The sequence below is a fragment of the Hydra vulgaris genome, chromosome 15 (genome assembly GCF_038396675.1).
Source record: "Hydra vulgaris chromosome 15, alternate assembly HydraT2T_AEP".
In the NCBI taxonomy this organism is placed as follows: Eukaryota; Metazoa; Cnidaria; class Hydrozoa; order Anthoathecata; family Hydridae; genus Hydra; species Hydra vulgaris.
In genome coordinates this window covers 55,385,815-55,405,353 of record NC_088934.1, presented here as the reverse complement: position 1 = coordinate 55,405,353, position 19,539 = coordinate 55,385,815, and the positions used below count along the sequence as shown (strand labels likewise).

At 28.2% G+C, this 19,539-nt stretch overlaps 1 protein-coding gene across 1 annotated transcript; it reads right to left on the bottom strand.

Annotated features, from left to right (window-relative positions):
* Positions 1-7,227: 7,227 nt before the first annotated feature.
* On the bottom strand, positions 7,228-19,215 carry LOC100200107 (SNF-related serine/threonine-protein kinase). Its single transcript, XM_065819914.1, has 5 exons — positions 18,287-19,215; positions 9,977-10,118; positions 9,102-9,311; positions 8,815-8,952; positions 7,228-8,668 (listed from the first exon to the last, which is right to left on the bottom strand). Exons 1-5 carry the CDS (start codon positions 18,891-18,893, stop codon positions 7,549-7,551), a joined length of 2,217 nt encoding a protein of 738 aa, XP_065675986.1. The 5' UTR covers positions 18,894-19,215; the 3' UTR covers positions 7,228-7,548.
* Between the last annotated feature and the right edge of the window lie 324 nt (positions 19,216-19,539).

Below are 19,539 nucleotides of genomic sequence, written 5' to 3'. Positions count from 1 at the left end.
ATACATAATTAACATAATTGTTATCAAATACTTAGAATACTTAATAAAATCACTCGTCAACACTCACAATCAACACGTACAATCACTCGTCTCTGAATGCAACTAAATAGAAATTCAATCAGTCTTTTAGGATTGGTTAATCATTTTTAATACTTAGTCGCATAACCTTTTGCATCAATAACTGTTTGGGATATCTGGTGCATGCTTTTTAATAAGTTTTGGAAGTTAACAAGTTACCTTCCAGCAAAATCCAACCATTTAGAAGTGTCAAAAACAATTCATCTTTATTATTAGGGTTTCTTTCTTTGTGTTTAGCATCTAATATAGACCACAGATTCTCAATTTGATTAAGATCAGATGGTTGTACCAGGCACTCATAGGTAGGTAAAGGTTCCAGCATTTAGTAGGGGACCTTGGGGTAATGGCAAACGTGTGGTAACGCGAGGGAATCCCTGCGATTGTTGTTCACAATAATTTAATTAGCATCCCCACTTGTTTGTTTGCCAATACCCCACTCTACCCTATTTATTTTTTATTTGTTCTTGCTGTGTGCTTTAGTTCTTTTTTTTTGCTGAAATATATAGTTTCGATACGGAAATGATGTTTTTTACTTGGTTTTAATTGCTGAACCAAAATATAATGGTACTTTTATTAGTTAGTTAGTTTGTTTCGCCGTTAAAAATGTTTACAATGTACAACAATATAAAAAAGTATAATAGGCTGAAGCAAAAAGAAATTAACTCATTAAAGAAAAATGTTTATTCATGATTCCATCAATTCTGTACAGGTTACCCACTCTATGAGCAGCAAATACACACTAAACACGACAATTTTTTTTTCATGTTTCACTGTGGCAAGTTTACACTCTGGACTATATGGTTCACCTTTTTTTTAATATTCTTCCTTGATTACCATATTGAAGCACAAAAGGTGACTCACCTGTCCGAATGATACGACTCAATAAGACTACAAAACTCGATGTAAAATCATGAAATTAACCACTCTTGAAGGCAGACGGAAAAGAGGCAATCTTATTCAACAATATAAGCTTCTCAACAATTTAAACCTAATTGATTAGCGCGTAATGCCTTGTAGCATAGCACCCAGAGCTCAACATCAAATCAGATTTCATCGTGAGATTGGCAGGAACTGCGAAAACAGACATAGGTTTTTTAACAACCGTGTAGTCAATGACTGGAATGCTTTTCCAGATAATGTCATCGAGGCAACATCAGTTGATAAATTTAAACAACTACTGGACAGTTTTCAGTCATCGTAGTTACTATAGCTCATCATTTACCGTAAATGCCACACAGATGTGGTCGACATACGAGTTGGGTATAAACGCGTAAACTCAGTTGATGATGAGTTTAGCAAGGCTGTGACTTTGTGTAACTTAACCAACTAACTAACTAAAGTCCAGTTAAAGTAATCTCTGATCATTTTAGTTAAAAAAATTTTCCTTGTTTATAAAAGACCTTTTGTTTGCCACCCTGAAGTAAACTTTTTACTTACATGCATTCTTCCAAAAACTGTATTGTTACATAAATGTTCAAGGATCAAATTTTGCATTATCTGACTCACTGATATCTGACTTTTCATTACTTCCCTCGCAATCAATTGACCTTTTCTTTCTGTAGTTTTTTGCTCTTTTCTAAACCCTATATTCCTGCTAATTAAATTTAAGACAAAAATCTGGACACAGTTTTCTGAACTGAAGATTTACCACTAGGGCCGCATTTTTGACTTTGTTAAATTGACGGCGCCCCTAGGCATATGAATAATCGTCTCCCAAAAGTTTGTAATAAAATTTAAAAAATTACATATCTACAATAAAAGCTACAACTTTTCCAAGAAAACAAAAATTAAGCGCTCTTTTTTGGTTGGCGCCCCTAGGCAGTTGCATAGATTTGCTTTATGGAAAATGCGCCTCTGTTTGCCACATCTATTTTAGGAAATATTGCTCAAAGACCAGTCTGCGTTGTTCATTGTGAATTATTGAGAATTATTCTATTAATTCTTATGTCAAAATCTAAAAAGTTTTTTTTTTTTTTTCCTAAAATGGTAAATATGAGTTTTGGTGAATCTGATTAGCAAATGATATTGTTGAAATTAAAAATAAGTGCGAATGTCGCATATCTAAAACTAGTTGAATTTAGGTAGAAGCAGAATCAAAAACATCTAGCTTTTAGCATTTAGTTTTTTTCTAGCATCTAGTTTTTACCATTTAAATATATTTTCTTACCGTATATAAAATTTAAAAAAAAAATTAATTTATAAAAAATACTATAAAATTTTTTGATCAATGAATGTATGAAATGTTTAAAAACAACTTTACATCACAAAAAAAACAATATAAAATCAAATGTAAATAAATATAAATAAAATAAATATAAATAAAAATAAAGACGAAAACGATAATTTGAAACGAAATATTATTTTAAAGAAATACTTTTTTGAACTGTTGTTAAATTTTTTTTTTTTTTTTATAGTTTCTTTTTAATTAAATAAGTATCTAGCACTTAGTACCAAAATATTAAATAAAATTTCAAGCGACAATCGATTTTACTTTATTTTAAAAAATGTATATGATTTTTTCATTTCATTAGTTTTTATCGCTTCTGCAATATAGTTGAATTTGAATAGTTTAACAGTTTATTTATTTTTTTGCTTTATTAAATTATAATCATATAGTTATAAATTTACTAAACTCATAAAAAATTAAATAAATTTCACAAGGCTTCTTACAAGCCGTCTGGAAACTGCACGTTTTAATAAACACATGCTTGAATTGCATTTAGAAAGTCAATTTGAGTTTTAAATGTTCTGTTCTGAGTTTAATTGTAAAAGTCAATTACATTTTTATTTAAAGGTAATTGAAATTTACAATTAAAAAACGTTTCAAGACAACATTATTAAAGAGAAAAACATTATTAAAGAGTAGCGAGGTTACAAATTTGTGTAAATGTTAGTTTTTGACCCCATTTTTTTAATATATGAAATAGCTTACAATTATTTTCTAATTCATACAACATCAACTCATTTTTTACTACATAAATTAAAGTATTTAAGATTTATAGCTTTAAAAAGAAATATTTATATTTTGGGGACGCGCAGAACAAAAAGTTAAAAGTTATACATTTGGTAAAGAGAATAATAAAAAAATTTTGAAGTTATTTAGGTTTACTTTTCTTCCTACGAGAGACAATTGTTTGCAATGGTTCTCAACAAAATGAAATAAATATTACCCCTGCTTTGGATCATTGACTTTGTTTTGAAAATCTAGATCATCTTGAATCCTCCTGCACAGGGTAGTCATTAAGCAATTTTGAAAACTTAAATTTTACGTAGTTCTTCAACTTTTCACATATTCTACAAGTAGTTGCATCAAATCCACTTGATTAGGTTTTATTTTGAGTAAACTAAACAACAGCCCGAAATCTTGCCCATTTAACAACTCAACGTTATGACTTTCATCTGGTTTGAATTCCAGAAATATCGAACGATGAATTTTTTGAACCAAAATGTCCTTTCTCTTGTTTACATCTTCCACCTTGTCTACATCTTCCATCTTGTAACTTACTTGTAAAGAATTGTAATTATTGGTAGTTTATTGAAAAATTCAATAAACTACTAATAATTTTTTTTGGAAATGAATTAGTCTGCACCTCGCATTAAAAAAAGAATTTTCAGGACATTTTTTCTGCGCATCTTTTCTGTTTTCCAAATATTTTTCATTCACCAAACACTTTTAAAAAATAATGGATTAGAACTCTTCCTCTCATTCAAATCTCTTTGAGCTTCTTTTGAATCTTCTTTTGATTAAAATTGTGTTAAAGATATTACTGGTTGGAGACGATCTCTTTTTACTGGATTGTTGATCTCTTTTAATGTTTGTTGAAATAATCTTGTTGAATTTGTGTGTGTGTGTGTGTGTGTGTGTGTGTGCGATTATTTAGGTGCTCCATTCCTATGGTCTTATCACAGAACACCACGATAAAGCATTTAACTAAGAAATTTGCGCCTCTTTTCTTACCAATGTTGTAATTGCTGTTAAGGCTGGCTTTGAACCTCGGACCTTTTGGTTTTGAAGTAAACGTTTTAACCACAGCGGCACGGCCACTTGATGCTTTGTTTTAATTAAACATTCGGATTTCCATTGTCCATATTTCTAAGTAGATTTTCAATCGCCCGCCGAAATGATTTTTTTAAATTACCTTGTTAAAAGGTGACTAGTGTCGTGCGTAGATATCTTACAATAAAGTAAACAGCACCTTGCTATATAAATCTCTCTACAGTTGAGGAATTTTTTAAATTTTAATTTTGTATTGCTTAAATAGATATATCTATAAAAATTTGAATATCTATAAAAAATTGAACTTAAATTTTTTAAAAAAAACTTGTTTAATAAGAATATCATTAAGATATTTTTACTAGTGAGCAACGTAGATATATCATAAGGGTATTTTTGTTCCCAAGCTCATTTTAGCCTTATTTTTTGTAATCCACCCAGAGTGGGACAGAGTGTGCCAAAATACCAAAAATTCAATGTCGGCATTGCAGGGTGAAAATTTGTCATAATGGTGAAGACATGTTCATAAGAGGAAATATCTGATCAAAAAAACATTAATATTAATTTAAGCGTTATTTTATGCGGTTATTTACACGTTAATTTGACATGTTTTCCAAAACGCTATTTTGCATTTTTTGTTTATCAACTTTCTCACGCTACTATTTTTTTAAATTAACTTAATTGACCTTCATTTTAAATTATATTATTTTAATTAACAATGTTTTTTTCGCTTCGACTTTAAAAACAATTTAACGTAAGTGTAATCATTAGTTATTATGCATCGAAAACAGACTGTTTTCGATATTTTTTTGCTACTAACCTTTGCTATAAGTTATCAGATAAACCAACCTCCAATATCCTCCAAACATTTGATTATGTAAATCTCATGCTAAATGTATGTAAATAGCCATGCGTCATAAATATTTTACTATTTTTTGCAATAAAGAAAGTTATAACAAAACATTTGTCGTCTATTAACGATAAGTTGATGAGAAATACTATGTAAAAAAGTAAATATGTAAAAAAGATGTTTTGTACACAAAAAAAACCTACAAAATCTTTCATTACTGTTATAATATATAAGTTCTGTAAATATAAATCTAAAAAAGGTATTTTATGACAAATACTTGCATTGAAAAGTAATATTTTTGATGTTTACACTGATAAAAGTTGTCCATTAAAAATATTTCGTATTTTTCACGAAAATTTAATTTTTTTAATATACTTTTTTATAATATATAGTTACATGTTTATAACTTTACTAATGCATTTTATATATAAATATAGCTATTCTAAAAAAAAAAAACTACGAAAATAATTTTGGCACAAAAAACTTGATTTTGTCCCACTGTGCCACCCTCATTTAAGACAATTACGAATATACAAAAGTAGAGTGTGTATCTTACCTGATAAAACTTCAAGTATACAAAGTTAGCCTTAACCCTAAAAATTGAATCCACCTCTAATATTTTTTCCTGACCCATTTAACAAAAAGATATTTTAGATAGGTATAACCCACCCGTGAAATATTTAATAAAAATATATGCTAGATTGGTATAATTCACCCCTTATATATTAAATTAATAGTTTATGTTAGATTGGTATAACCCACACCCTGATATATTCAATAAAAAGATTACGACACAGATTTTGCTTATTTTTTTGATTTTATTTAATTGTTAATTAAACTAGCTTTTTCGTTTATTAAACACGCTTTTTTTGTTAATTAAACCCGCTTTTTGTGATTTTTTTTTTTTGCATGATTGCAATGTTCAATGCTGAATTTATATTATTTTTCAAATACCTTTGACAGGCTGTTTTTCAAAATTTCCAAGGCACATGTTATAATGTTTAAGAAATGAAACAGTATGATCCACAACTATATTTTTTTTCTATGTAATTTTTAAAATTAGCCTCTCTCTTTGCAAACAATTATTACATATGTTGCTTTTCAATTATTACATATGTATTCATGTGTTGGTATTCTTGGATTTCTTTATAGCTCAGTTTTTTCAAGTCTTTATTTTATTAATGACTTGAAAAAACTGAGGTATAAAGAACTGAGAAAATGATATTTTCTTTGAGTTATTTCATCCTATCAAACTAGATAAATACAAAACTTCGTCTAAAACGCCAACTCCCCCCATCATCAAGTGCTGGTGGAGCTATCTTATGAATAATGATTCAGGGTTCTCATCCAAATAAATCAAGCATTTTATAATCACATTGGTATAATTTATTACGATCCTTTTTGCTCCAGACAAACACAGCTAACACTGAATCTTGTTTACATTTTTGAAATTAGTACTTGAAGCTATAAAATTAATTTAAACCTGTGTACTTCTTAAGAATTTGTCAGCGGACCAATTTTTAAAAAACAAAAATACATGGTTCTTTTAAAATAACACCGAATCTTGCAGCCGTGGCGCAGTAATGCAGTGATTAGAGTTTTGGCTCAGAACTCAAAGGTACGAGGTTCGACGCCGGCTCTAGCCCAATAAGCGACATTGGTAAAGAAGGAGGCATAAACTTCTCATTTAAATACGAACGTAAAGACTTCTAAGAGCACCTTAATAACTACAAAAAAATAAAGCATGTGATTTTGATAGATTAAGAATACAACAAAAAAACAACGATTGATTTTATCCTATATTTTATAAGTCATTATGTTGTAAAGGTTAGGTCGCAATTTACTTTTACACGTTAAAGATCACTGCAAACTGAAAACAATTTTCTCACAGTGGTAAAACTATTTTAATACTCTGCAGTGGCCTGAGAAAAAACTCTAACATTAAAATAACTAAATGACAATATTTAAATAACTATGTACGCAATTTAAGCAAGTGGGCTTCATATTCAAATTCAAATCAAAATTGCATTAATTTTAATCCCTGAAGTATTTATTATACAACATTCTTCAGATATTAGGAATATTTTTGAGTTTTTATTGACGCAATTAAACAGTGTAGTTATAAACTGTTTTATTATTAAAACAAATGTATGGGACTTTATTGTTCCCCGAGGGGTTTCTCGTATTGCTAAACAAATCAAGGTTTACTTTATACGCATTCTTTGCACTGATCAAGCGGATTTTCACATAAACTTAATATCTCAGCAGTTAAATATAACTAAAAAAGTTTAAAATAAACACTTCATACAAACGGAAACAAATTTAATATTTTAGACTAAGATCAAATTACAACTCCGAATAGGCAACGAAGGAAACTCCAAAATCACCAAAGGAAATTCAAATAAATTATTAAGTTCATTCGTTTACTTTGTTTCAACTTTAATTTAACTTTACGGATGACAAAAATTAACTACTTGACGACATTAGATACAAGAGTAAACATAAAGTTGTTATTAACGACCTTTAAAAGTAAATTACTCCAAACGTCTAAAAACTTCATAAGTTATTTAAAAATATATTTATGTGCGATGCTAAACTAAGGAACGCCAAACGCTGAGAGGTGTGATCAAAGGATTTGAGAAAGACCTCCTGTGTACACACTAACAATTTTTGACAAATTTGATAGTCTATCGGTATTAATAATGTTTTCAATATAGAAACGGATTTCGGCATTACAACTCTTTACTGACAGGTCTGAATCACTATATTGCTTGCGATTGCGTTTTATTGATTCTGACAATTTGCTGAGGGATGCACATTTATGAAATTTATCCGATATGTTACCCTCAGTCAATGGGTGGGAATTCGAAAGTTCATTAGGAGGCTCTTCCTCAATAGGAGACGAAAAACTGGAGCTATTAATACTGCTTCTTTTTATTCCTTTAAGAAATAAATCCTTGTTCTTAATAAATTGAGAAGTAAGAAATATGTTGTGTGGATCTTGCAGCATAGTTGATGAAAGATTGGTGTCACTAGAACTTTTTACCATTTTATCTTTTTTTTTGTTTAATATTGCTAAATGTAGCTGAAGATAACGAGATGTTAGATTGGTATCACTTAAGTAGCGCCCGTATGATGTACGTTGTTTTGATAAGTTTGAGTTCAAAGACGATAAAAAGAAATTTTCTAAGTCCGTTTTTTTATCCATTTGTTGGGAACAGATAAAATTTTGTTTACCTATACAATTTCCAGAAGTATTCTGAGTAAATGTATTTAATGATTGAAAACTGGTCTGCAGTGTCTGCAAACCTAACCCAGATCTTCTCCTTCTCTCTGTTAGCAAATGCAACTCTTCATCATCAGAGCTGCTGCAGCTCGATCGCCTACTATGAATGGGTGACAATCGACAAGCATGGTATTGCCTACGCCTTTGAGAAGCTCGGCGTTGCAGAGGTGAAGATCGTGGACTTTCGTCAGCAGAATGATGTTCTTCAGATATCTCATTTAAAAGATTGGAAGAGCTTTTAGTGTTCTGTTTTGTATACATTGTACTTGGATAAGTAAGTCGCTGTGTCCGAGGCTGAAGTGGCTTTATTTGAAACTCGTCATCATGAGAAGATTCACTTACCAAACATTCATCCGATTGTGAATGTTCCCTAGTAAGATCGTTTGTAATTGGATAGTTGATTACTTCTATAGAATCATCTTGAGTTATTTCAGTAGGACAATCAACTTGGCTTGTAGATCTGCAAGTAAATATAAAATAGGTCAAGCAAGTAAACAACGAATACAAACATACTCAGCAAATTTATCTTTTTTATATATTTAAGATCTGAATAAAACTCTAAAACATATATAAAAGTACTCATGTAAACAAAAAGTAAACAATCACCTGGCAATAGAGCTTGAAAACATATTATAACCTTCATTTTTTACATGAAATGCACCAACGTAAATTTTCTTTAAAGCACGCTCTGCAAGCAGAAAATATGTTGCAGCAATATGATTGTAAGCTTTTTCTCGTAAAGATCTAAAAATATTTAAATGTTATTGTTATAAAATACCTTCAAAAATCTTTTATTTACACATAAACACAATACAGATTAAAATTAAAACTAAGAGAATTTATTAGAATCTAAAACAATAACAGAATTAATAAATATTTAAAAATAAAACTACTTTTCTATTTGCTCTCTGGTTGAAATATTCCCATTTTCCATTTTTTTCAGTACTATTGAATGTATCTCACTGGGTATATTGACCTCTGATATAAGTGGTTTTCTTGTCATCATTTTTGGTAATGAACTCTCACTTAGCCAAGGGTCATCAAGAATATTTGCAATGGAAGCTCTGCTTGATGGCTGTCGTACGAGCATTCGAGAAATTAAGCTAAAATTAATAGAAATTTAAGATTATATTTTATTAACAAAAATTTTTTTGGTTTTCTATAAATACCAAAACAGTGAATTTTCTATAAGAAAAAGTGGTCTTAATAAAAGGGTGCATGGGAATTTTTTACAGAATTTCACCTAAGAGTACATGATATTATATATCACATTTTATTGGAACATATTCATATAAACAGTATTCTTGTATACTTATGTACACTTAAGTATACTTCTATAGCAATCAAGTTTAGAATAACATAAAATAAAGTTTTGAAGAATATTAATAGAATATTTAATGTAAAAAAATCATATACTATGATATTTGTGCCCTACAACTGCCTAAGTGACTTAAAAATTAAATAACCTTCTTAACTGTAGTAGTCCTTAAATGATTTTAGGGAGATAAAAAAATTAAAAAAACAAATACAAAATCCCCCATACAATGCCTTTCATTGTAAGCAAGAGTTCATTATTGTAAGTTAATTACAAACTTTTGCTTCTAAAACGCATTTCCCACTAGAGCTCTACCACACACCTCCTATATTCCCCCAACCTCCCCTATAAAAGTTTTGCTTTTATGGGTCTGGGTGTATTACTAATACTTGCACCTTTTAAAGACTTCACTCTCATGCAAAAAATATATAGTTGTTAGCTCAATAAAAAAACCTTTTGCAGCGTGAAGATAAAGTAGATGGCAAATCATAGCGACAATCCATTATCATTGTAAGTGTTTCAGAATCATTTGCATGGTTAAAAGGACCTTTACCGCAAACCATCATATACAGTATGACTCCCAATGACCACACATCTAAAAATTATTATATTCAAATTCAATAAAAGATATAGTTATAATTTTTAATTTTCTTAAAGAAAAATTTTTTAAAATTCTAATTTTTTGAAAATCTTAAAAAAAAATAATTTTAATTGGTATACTCCTAAGAGTTATTTGGGTATACTTCTAACTAAGAATATACCCAAATATCTTTTACTGCTTTTTTCCTCTTATATAAATAATAAAAAAAAATGTTTCAAATGCAGTACATAACTAACTTTTTTTTATTTTAGCTAGTTCATTTTATTTATAATAACATATTAATATATAATTAAAAAATCTGAACATTAACCTTTGATTAATCTTTATCTTATATTAATGATCTTTAACTTATAAATAACATGACCTTTTAACTTATGACCTTTTGCTTTTTTTTAATTTATGGAAAAGAAAAGAAGGAAACAAAACAAAAACTTTATAAGAACTTCTGTTTTTTCTTTTCATAACTTTTTTAACTTTATTAAAAATAGTAATAAAAAAAACACTTTAATTTATACAATATTTTTATGATTACATATACTTTTTTATTCACTGAATTTAACAAAACTATTGTTTTTATATATAAAAGCTATGTTAAAGCACTATGAAAACCTAAGTAAAATTAAAATGAACATCATTGCTAATAAGCCAAAATCAAAATTGAAATAAGTTATTTTTACATGCTTATTAAAATAATTTATAGAACAGTATTTTTGCCTTTTAATGACTTCTTTCTAAATGTTTTCTTTTTATAATTTTTGTTTTAACTTTTAAGCTTTATTAGTTGATGATTGTTTAAAATTGACCATAAAATACTTACAATCAGCAATAAATACTTACAATCAGCAATAAATACTTACAATCAGCAATAAATACTTACAATTAGCAACGTAAATGTTTATTAAAACCTTTCTTTTGATTTAAATATTTTTAGTTTTATTAAATTGTTTCAAAAAAAAATGTTTGTTTTTTTCAAGCTACCTAAAGTATTGTTATGAGCTTGAAGGATAAATGTCAATAATTAATTCTTTACTTTTTAACTTTTTATTAATTAAAACAATAAGAAAAAATATTAATACAACAATAATAATAATGCTCCACTTCATCACATTCTCACTGACATCTTCAAGTTTTTAGTAGTCCATTGTTTAAGATCTAACCGATTTGGAGCAGTGCTTTTTTGAGTTGATTGTTTTGGTAAAATATCCAATGACACAGTCTCATATTCTTGTAACTAGTGTGCAGTAGATTGCTCTAATGAATATAGGTTTAGTGTTTCCAATGTAACTGTAGGTGAGTCTTGGGTTAGTTCTAGACATGTTGCTTTATGAAAACATCGTCAAACTTCTTTTTCATTCGATTCTTGAATACATCAGTGAATGTAAAACCTATGATTCTGCTATAGACACATTAAGTAATCTCAACAATAAACCATTGAACACTATATTTGCTTGACATTGTTTAGCAGCAGGTCAACAGAACTTATGTGAATCATTTAATGATTATATCCAAGCACTTAAAATACTTGGCAAAGATTGTAACTTTAAAGCAATTACAGCATTACAAAACCATTTGTGACTCCTTTATAAGTGGTATAGCATCTAATGAAATCTGTGACTTACAAAAATAGAGAAATTAGAGATTTGACAAATTTAGAGTTTGACAAAGCTAGAGCTTACAAACCTGATCAAAAAATTCCAAAGATTATCTATCCTCAGTTTATCAAAAACCTACTTTTACAGCAAGTGTTTCTAATGAGAATAAAGAAATTCTAATAACATCTACTGCCATTCCTGATAGTACCAACTCCTCCAAAATCAAAATTTGCTTCCTCTGTGGAAATGCTGTGCATCCTAGATATAGATGTCCAGCTAAAGATGCTACCTATAAAAAATGAAAAAAAAAAACATTTCTCTAAAATATGTCTTTCAAAGCTTAATAGCAGATCTTAAAGTATTCAATTCATAGTAACCAACTAATTTCTCTGTTCAAATGGCATCAACTTTTTTGTCAATCTCAATTTTGTCAAAGTCAATTGTTGGAATTGTTTAACTGACATAAAAATTCATGATTTAAACCAATGTAATACTACATGTTATGAACAATTTGTGTGCACCTCTTGTAGTTGGACTTGCTACATTAAATGTAGAGCCTCTGAATCTGTTCAAAAACCTCACTCCTGATTGTAAACCTGTATCATTTATGTTTAACAAGAATAATACAAGTAAAATTAGGAACAATAAAATATATCAATGGTGTCAATTTCTTGTTAATGCTTTGACATTGTTTACCGAAAAGGAATAGACAATATTGCACCTGATACTTTTAGTTGTATGTACTCTTCAGCAATGACCTTGTCTACTCTGTTGTCTTTACAAGATTTGTAATGCCATCTTGGTGTTACCAGAATGACTGCTTTTGTTTGTTTTCACAACCTACCATTCTTAGTAGATGAAGTAAAATCTGTTACAGGCAACTGTCGAGTATGTCAACAATGCAAACCATCTTTCTACACACCACTATCTACACACAACCAAAGTCCTAACTCATTAAAATTACTCAGTCGCCTGAAAAACTAAACCTTCAACTACCTGTAATAAATATATGCTCACTACCATTGGTAAATTTTTTTTGATTTGTATTCACTTGTGCCAACATAGATTCAACTACTGTTGCTCATTGCATTTTGCTATTTTTGGTCTGCCTACTTCCATATGACAGAAAATCATCCTTCAAGAGTGACAATATACAAGATTTTCTTGGTCAAACAGAACAATACACTAGCATCATTATGAAAACAATAAGAAGAAATATTAATATAACAACAATAATAATAATGTTCCATTTTATCACACATACACTTACAGAGAGGAAGGGGTCTGATGGGTACAAAAAATTTGATTTTTATATCATAAATTATACTTTATTTTAAAAATTTGGAAAAAAAGTATGGTAAGGTAGGAATCTCTCCCCTTCCCCCCTTTCTAATGCTGCAACCCATGGAATAGAGGTTTTAAATGCATTTTATTTACAAATAAAAGTGTTTGCTTACATTTTTTTCTCGCTTGTTAAATTTTTTTCTTCTACTTCTTTATTGTTGTTTTTTTTTTCTGTTTTATTTTTTGCATAAACATCAACTGAGTTAGGTAGAAGATACAGCAGAGTATGCATTTATCAACTGACTTGAATAGGGTGAACATGCAATAGACTGTACACACATCAACTCAATCTTAATGTCAACCTTAACCTTTACCTCAATGTATTTTTACTCCTTGCTTAACAACATGCTTTTTTAGATTGCAACCTAGGTCATTAGACAGCTAATTACCATTGCTGGTAGCAAAGTAATTGTAAATGTAACTAAGTTGTAAAAATGTTAGCAGTTCTTATACTGTCCTGCGCAGCCATAAAAAAATTAATAAATCTTTGAGATTTTTGGACAAAGATTAGCTTTGATATGTTTAAAAGTTTAGTATTTAATTGCATTGACAAGTTAAGCACCATTGTTTAAATCTTCTAAAATAATGCAAATCAAAAATTTCTTTGATACCACTTTTATGTAATTAATAACAATTAGATGAAAGGGGGGCACAGTGGACAAACAGTGACATTGGTCAAAAATCAATGTTACCAAAATAAATTTAAGTTAGCTGTTATTGAAAGCCAAATAAATTTCCAGTTCATTAAAAAAAAATTAATTCAAAAGCATAATTTGTTCAGGAAATATACTATTTTGAATAACATAAATTCGTTGCAAAAGATATGTAATAGGTATAAATGATACACAAAAGTCATTTTTGGCATTATATAAGAAAAAATGTCACTATATAAGCAGTGCTAATGTGATAATTGTATATAGAAACAATCTTAGACTGCAGTTTTTGGAAATGTGAATGTTAACTTCATAGATTATTGCACAAAATTTTTTGTACATATTATATTTAATGAAACAACTAAAATTTAGCACAATTTTAGTATTTTTTAACTAATTTTTTTCAGAAAAAATAACTTTGAATTATATTATCTTAGGTTTACATCATTTTGTTTAAAAAGTTATTAGATAATGAATCAACAAAAATATTTATATCTTTAGTTTAATAACAATGAAGCTCACTGAATTTGACTTATTTGAAATTTCTATTGCTGAGGAAAATAAACAACCAAAAACTACTTCTGCAAATATAACAGGTTATATACTGGTAATTGGTACGACACTTGGCACCGATAAATTGACATTTGCACACAAAAAAATTGTTTAGAATAGCTGGCAAAGATCTGCATCTGAAGAAAAACAAACTTTAAAAAAATGGGCTATGCTGGCATTCAATTCAAAGCTGGTAAGGAAACCTTGCTTGAAGAGTATGTTAAAGAACAACTAAGATAATGTTAACACTAGCAATATCATACTGACATTGTTTTGTCCATTTTCACTTGAAACAAAAGCAGGTTTGTCAATATGGTTGCAAAAGTCACAAAATGCCCCACTTAGTCACAAAGTGCTGAATTTTCAAATGGGAAAAGAATCAAGAAAAACTCTTCAATCATTGTCTGTCTTTAATTCTGACATTAAAGAGTTAAAAAATAAAATTTTCCTTATGTTAAAAGAGGGAAAACAATTTAATGTAAAGGTGAAAGTGCAGTCATATATGATAGATATGAAAGCAGCAAATCTTTTTTCAGAAGTCGGAGGTGTACATTGTGATCTAGGCACATGCTCAAAAGATCAGTGTTTGAATATTGAAAGAATTGAAAATGGTTTTGTAATCAATCAAGACACTATAACTATAAATGAAATATTTGAACAAAAAGTTTTTTACTTAAAAAAAACAACCTGATTATATCACAAGGGCTGGAAAAACCTTAAAACCAATTTCAACCTGTGATGTAAAACCAATATAAGTAAATTGGTATCTTGTAATAGTGTTCATATTATTGTATTGTATTGTATATATGAACATACTTGATATTAAAAATTGTTACATTTAAAAATTACTGATATTTTTATAGGTTCTTTATGCTTTACTAGGTACATTTGATCATTTCATGAAGACTGTTGTACATGTGAAAACTGATGTTTTGATTAGTCTTAGTTCTCATTCAGGGCTTCAAATAAATTTCTGAAGCAAGCAGATACTTCATTATAAAAAGAAATATTAAAATAAACAGGTATAAAATGGGACTACCCCAATACAATAGGAAAAAGGAGGAGCAGCAACAACAGGTTATATAGCTAAAGAACTATTGCACAAAAATCATACAGGAATTTATTTATTGACAATAGCCTGTTCAATATCATGTAACATTTCAAAAGTTGGAATTGGTGCTCTCAGTAATTCTTTAAGCATTTTCCTCAAAAAGAAAAATTTATGTGGATCAATATAAAAACTATTGTACAAATTTTATTTATTCCTATTTAATGAGTTTCCACCTGTTACAAAAATAAATTTACCTGGATCATGGATCAGTATAACATCAATCAACCAATTCACAAACTGATTGGTTTTGGGAGCTAATTTTGAATAATGAGGAAAGTGATTTGGGAAATCTTTTATGATTCAAGTCAAAATCATTCTGAAAATTTTGGTATGAATGAGGACATTCTGATAAATATTGTCATAAGCAAAATATATCTTATAAGATTGTATCTGAAGATGACACATATTTTAAAATTCTAACATATAAACAAATTACATATTTTAGTACTTCTTTTGATAATTTTTATTGTTTTTGTCATTGATGTACCTATGTTATCTTTTTATTACAAAATATATATACATATTTATAAACATTTATACGTATTTTTGTTATAATCTTTAAGAAAGAAAATTTTAGGAAATTATAAATATTTTGTTCTTTTAAATTATGACCTAAATATCCTGCAGCAAAATTATTTTTTAGTTTTTACACATAAAACTTTTTCAAAAAGTCTTTAATCAACCCCATAGCACTTGTTCAAAAAATATGAACTAATTCTGTTCAAAAAATATGAACCAATGGGGAGGGGGGGGGGAACTGCATGCAACCAATATTAGAGTTGAAAGTTACTGGAAGAAAAAAGATAAAGTTTATAACGCAAATTAACAGATTTAAAAGATAGCAAATTATATGAATGAGGAAATAAGATGAAGGAAGCAAACTCTAACTGATGTTTGAGAAAAAAAAAACTAAACCAATAAAATTTTTTTGAGCATTTAGGAACAGTCACAGTGAAAGGATGAGACTTAATTGAATGACAAGTAACATGAGAATGAACTTTAGTAGATGGCACGAGACACTAGCTCTTTAAAGCAGTGCCTATTATAGTATTCATAGAACAAGGAAAGAGAAGCAACACTATGACAATGTGACAATGGTTGAAGGTTGGCTGCAATACCAGGTCCAAGTATGTATACAATGCTTTTTTTCACCTTATCTAAAAGAGAAAGAGCATCATTTGAAGATCCGCTCCAGATATGGCAACAGTATTCCATACAAAAATGGATTTGAGATTTATAGAAATAAAGAATAGAATCCTAAGAAAGAAAGTGAAGTTTTAGAGGTAATTTTTTTTAACTATTATTTTAATCATTTTAAGTTATAAGTCATAAGACAGTTCTACCTTGTTTACAACTCTGATAGTGGTTTCTATCCACTATTCAAAACCAACTGTTGAATGTTTATTTTCATTACTTTTTAAATGGTTAATGATAGTCAAGTTCGCATTAATATCTCTTTATCATCATCAGGAAGTACATTAAATGACTAAAATCCTACAAGGGGGTGCATATGTTGTTGTCCATGACTACAAAAATGAATTTCCAAATAAGTAACTATTTATTTTGAAATTAAAACAATTTTTTTATGAAAAGGAAAATAAAAAAAGTAACCTAATTAATATCAATATAGTTTTTTACAATCGGTAAAGATTTCTTCTAACCAAATTAGAATAAATTCAAATTTATTAGAATCATTAGATATCATAAATGATTCAATTAACGTTGGTACCTCAGTCAACACAGTATTTCTCAACCTTGTAAATGCCTTTAATTTAGCATGGTGCAATGCATTTATTATATAACTCAAAACTTACAGTTTCAAACAAAATCTCTCTAAATAGTGTTCTGCATATATTAAAGAATGGAAAAATAGCAAGAATGGAAAAATAGCAGAAATTAGTAAAAGAAGATTGCAATTCTGAGTGGCATATGTGATTAGTATTAACTCTAGTTTAGCACCACTATTCTTTACTACATTTACTATGATATGCTAGAGGTAATAATACATTTCATTAAACAGATGATTATAATCATTAAAAATTACTGAATATGAAATTTAATAGTCATAAATGTAAAGTTATGCAACTTGAAAAAAAAAGTAATTATAAATGTGAACATTAAATGGAAAAATTACTAGAAATCTACTCAACAGTGAACATATTGTTATAACTATAAACAGTTTTTGAAAAAAAAATAATAATAATAATTCGAAGATAAATAATATAAAATTAGTACCATATATAAAACCAGTACCAGGTATAAAACCAGCTTTATGTAAACTTCATTATTCAACTAAATAACTGGTTGAACGATTTCGAATGGTTGAACAATTCTAAAACCTCTCTAAAAATCTTTATCACTACATCACTACATATTGAAATTAACTAGAGAAGTTCTTGATGCAGTTATAAATATTTAAAATAACACATTAAACTTGATAACTATTTAACAAAATATAAAAATTGAATAGCAAAACAAAGCGGCCTATAATAGCCTTAAAATGTTAGATTCACAGAATTTTTTCTTCTGCAGCAGTTAAATTTTTTTTATACAAATAAATCAATTGAACAACATATAACATTTGAAAAAGACAAAATAATCCCTTTTTTTTAATTTTAGCTCATTTCTTTGTAACAAAAAAATAGTTGCATTAATGTTGAGCGAGGTGTTATTATTAAGCAAGAATCTAAGATTTAAGCAAGGTAATAATACTAAAAAAGAATCAAAATTATTTGATCATATAGTAACCTTAAGATTATTTGAAAAGCTAATTTAAAAAATACTTATTTTAAATAGCTTCATATTAATTTAAAATTAAATTTCTAAACTAATAAAACATGAACATAACAAAACATAAATAACCATAATGCTATAACTGTTTTGAAAATCATAAAAAATAAATCTTCTCACCAACAGCAGGTGCATCATAGGAGTCTCCAAGTAATATTTCTGGAGCAGAATACGCAAGTGATCCACATGAAGTATATAACTTTTCACCAGGCATAAAACTGTTTGAAAAACCGAAATCTGTTAATTTGGCTATGTCTTGAGACTTGAAAAAAATTACATTTTCAGGCTTTAAATCTCGATGAACAACATGCAGTTTATGACAATAATCTATAGCACTTAATATTTGTCTAAAATAATGACATGCTTTTGCTTCGCTTATTCCTTGCCCTTCATATCTCATGATATGATCATACATGTCGCCACCATCCCCGTATTCCAAAATAAGGTACAATTTTGTTTGGGTATCAATTACTTCATAAAGTCTAACTATATTAGGATGTTGTACTAGCTTCATACATCTTACTTCTTGATAAAGATGAGACTTAGCAACACCATCAAGCTTGCTTTTGTCTATTACTTTAACCGCCACCTTTTCACCTGTGAAAACATGCCTTGCTAACTTTACTACTGCAAAATGTCCAGATCCTAATGAACGTTCCATGTCATAGAGGCCAGCAATATTTTTATCGGGTTTAGCTCTTATTATACGATCAGCTTGAGGTTCCATTTTTTAAATATCTAATTAGTTCACTACAACCTTTAAATGTTTATGAAAGAGCTAAATCATTTTTTGAATTTAAACAAGCTTACTTTAGCAGTTTATGTTGTGAATATAAGTTATAAAATGTTAAGTCGTTTAGCACTTAAAATATTAAAATTATACTGCATCGTGTAGAAAAAAAAAAGATAGCTAGTTAATTGTAAATTAAAATGTATTAATATCGCTTTATTGTTCCAATCTATTATATACGATAACTATAAGTAAATATATTGACATCTAAAGCTGCGCTATTTGAAATACAAACATAACATAAAAATTTATGCGCTTTGCTACTGCGCAGATTTTCATTAAAGGACCGGGTTTTTTTTTTTAATAGAGAAAATAGTTTTTAAAAAAGAATAAATTAAAATAAACTCAGCTATTTTACATTTCTAAGATTATTATTACACGGATTTAATATACTTAAAAAAATTTTATTTAAAACTTTTTGGAAGTTATTATTAATTAAATTATTTCATAAATCAATTTAGATTATTAATTAACTTCAATAACAAAAAAGTCGTAAACTTGAAATTTAATAATAACAATAATTAAAAAAAGTAAAAAAAAAAAAAAAAAGTTTCATTGTAAGAATAAATTTCTAATTATTAAC